The sequence below is a fragment of the Daktulosphaira vitifoliae genome, unplaced genomic scaffold, assembly GCF_025091365.1.
Source record: "Daktulosphaira vitifoliae isolate Bord-2020 unplaced genomic scaffold, ASM2509136v1 Scaffold_4, whole genome shotgun sequence".
Lineage (NCBI taxonomy): Eukaryota > Metazoa > Arthropoda > Insecta > Hemiptera > Phylloxeridae > Daktulosphaira > Daktulosphaira vitifoliae.
In genome coordinates this window covers 8,990,509-8,992,266 of record NW_026099575.1, presented here as the reverse complement: position 1 = coordinate 8,992,266, position 1,758 = coordinate 8,990,509, and the positions used below count along the sequence as shown (strand labels likewise).

Sequence of the window (1,758 nt, the reverse complement as noted above, 5' to 3'; positions counted from 1 at the left end):
TTATTGGTTAATTTTTTTGAAGAAGAATGCAAAAAAAGCAAACAGTTTATTTCAACAATGTGAGCAAGCATTCATAAAAAATTTAGATCATTTATTTGATATTGCTCATGCGGATGTAAATAAATAAATTTATTAAAAAATTAATTAATCAATAATACTCTTATATTTTGTAAAAATAATTATTAATCATGTTAAAACAATAAAATGACCGCCCCAATGAAAATGTTACTAATTTTACTAGAAAATTAGTGGGTTTAGAATTAACGCGTATCCACTATTTACGGTTGAATCTGTGAAGCTTCACTGCACTACTATATATATATATTAGGCTGGTCTTTATCTACTAAGGCTAAAAAAAAAAATTGAACAAAACATAGCGGCACCCCCTAATTTTGTTTATTTTTAGATAATAATGATTTTTGTTGAGTGTCGTAAGATTTACTTATNTAATAATGATTTTTGTTGAGTTTCGTAAGATTTACTTACCCCCTTCGGGTGCCGAATGAGGGTTGAAAATCCACTGAATAGGGTGGTTTTTTAGTTTTCGGCTAATATCTCAACAACAAAAGCTCAAAACGAAAAGTTGTATAGAATAAAAATTATAGACCTTAATATTTTCTATATAAATTGTATCTTTACAAATTCCGGTAGGTTGATTTTTTTCCTCGCCAGGACAAAAACAAAAAAATATTTGAATAGTTCGGTACATCAAACAATTATAAAAGTATTTACGTTTACAGGGACAACTGATTATAATATATACAAAATAAATCATAAAAAGATTATTAAATATACTCTATAATATAAGTTAAAAAAAAATGCATTTTATAAATTAGCACACTAAGGTGTCAATGAAAGTACTAGTTTTTCTTTACATAATTGTCATTTAAATTAGAATGTTGCTGTCATCGATTTTTTTTTGTGATCTGGAAAAACTTTTCGATATTTCTGAACGACCTAAAACATGTTAAGTATAAATTAGTAATTTAGCAATCCGTTCTATATATTTTATTGCAATTTACTTGAAGTATAAATTGTTTTTGTGCTTCATTTTTCGTTAGTTTATCATTGAACTCCTCCATCAATTTCACACCCCTTTCAGCAGTGTCATTTACAACACGGATTGATTTAACTATTTTTTTCGCTTCTTGGTAATACTTATCACCTTCCCAATTCGAGGAGTCTAATTTCAAAAATTCTGTATCGATATTAAATCTTATAAAAAAATATCCCGAACTTTGTTCAAGCATATCTGTAAAAAACTCTTGTTTCAGAAACGTCTCCACATTATCTATTTTTAAAAAATATTTTTTTGGACCAAAATCGCTTTGATCTGATGAGTAAGTAGATAAATTATTTAAAATAATTTTTGCCATTTTATTTCGGATTTCTAACGAAACTCTATTATCAAATATTGAAAAAACAATACATTCTTGATTAAAGTACCACAAATGATTTAAAAAATTTTTTAAACACAAATCTGCAATAATTTTATCATCATTTTTATATTCATATAAAGTCCTTATTAAGTGCATATCGTTTAGTGGCGCTTCACATGATTGGTCAGCCATAGACCACGGCCTTATATAAATTTTTATAATAAATGCACATATTCTGCATATTGCAGTCTCTTTCGACTTGGATAATTTGAATTCTTGTTGAAGTAAAAAAATTTTCAAACAATAAATGCCTTTAGCCATCCATCTTGCTTGATGATAAGCCCCAGGTTGCCTAATAATAATACCTCCTGGTGGTGAT

At 27.4% G+C, this 1,758-nt stretch overlaps 1 protein-coding gene across 1 annotated transcript; it reads right to left on the bottom strand.

The window, feature by feature from the left end:
- Window positions 1-840: 840 nt before the first annotated feature.
- Window positions 841-1,380, bottom strand: LOC126904787 (uncharacterized). Its single transcript, XM_050684020.1, has 2 exons — window positions 1,023-1,380; window positions 841-957 (listed from the first exon to the last, which is right to left on the bottom strand). Exons 1-2 carry the CDS (start codon window positions 1,374-1,376, stop codon window positions 892-894), a joined length of 420 nt encoding a protein of 139 aa, XP_050539977.1. The 5' UTR covers window positions 1,377-1,380; the 3' UTR covers window positions 841-891.
- Window positions 1,381-1,758: the final 378 nt, after the last annotated feature.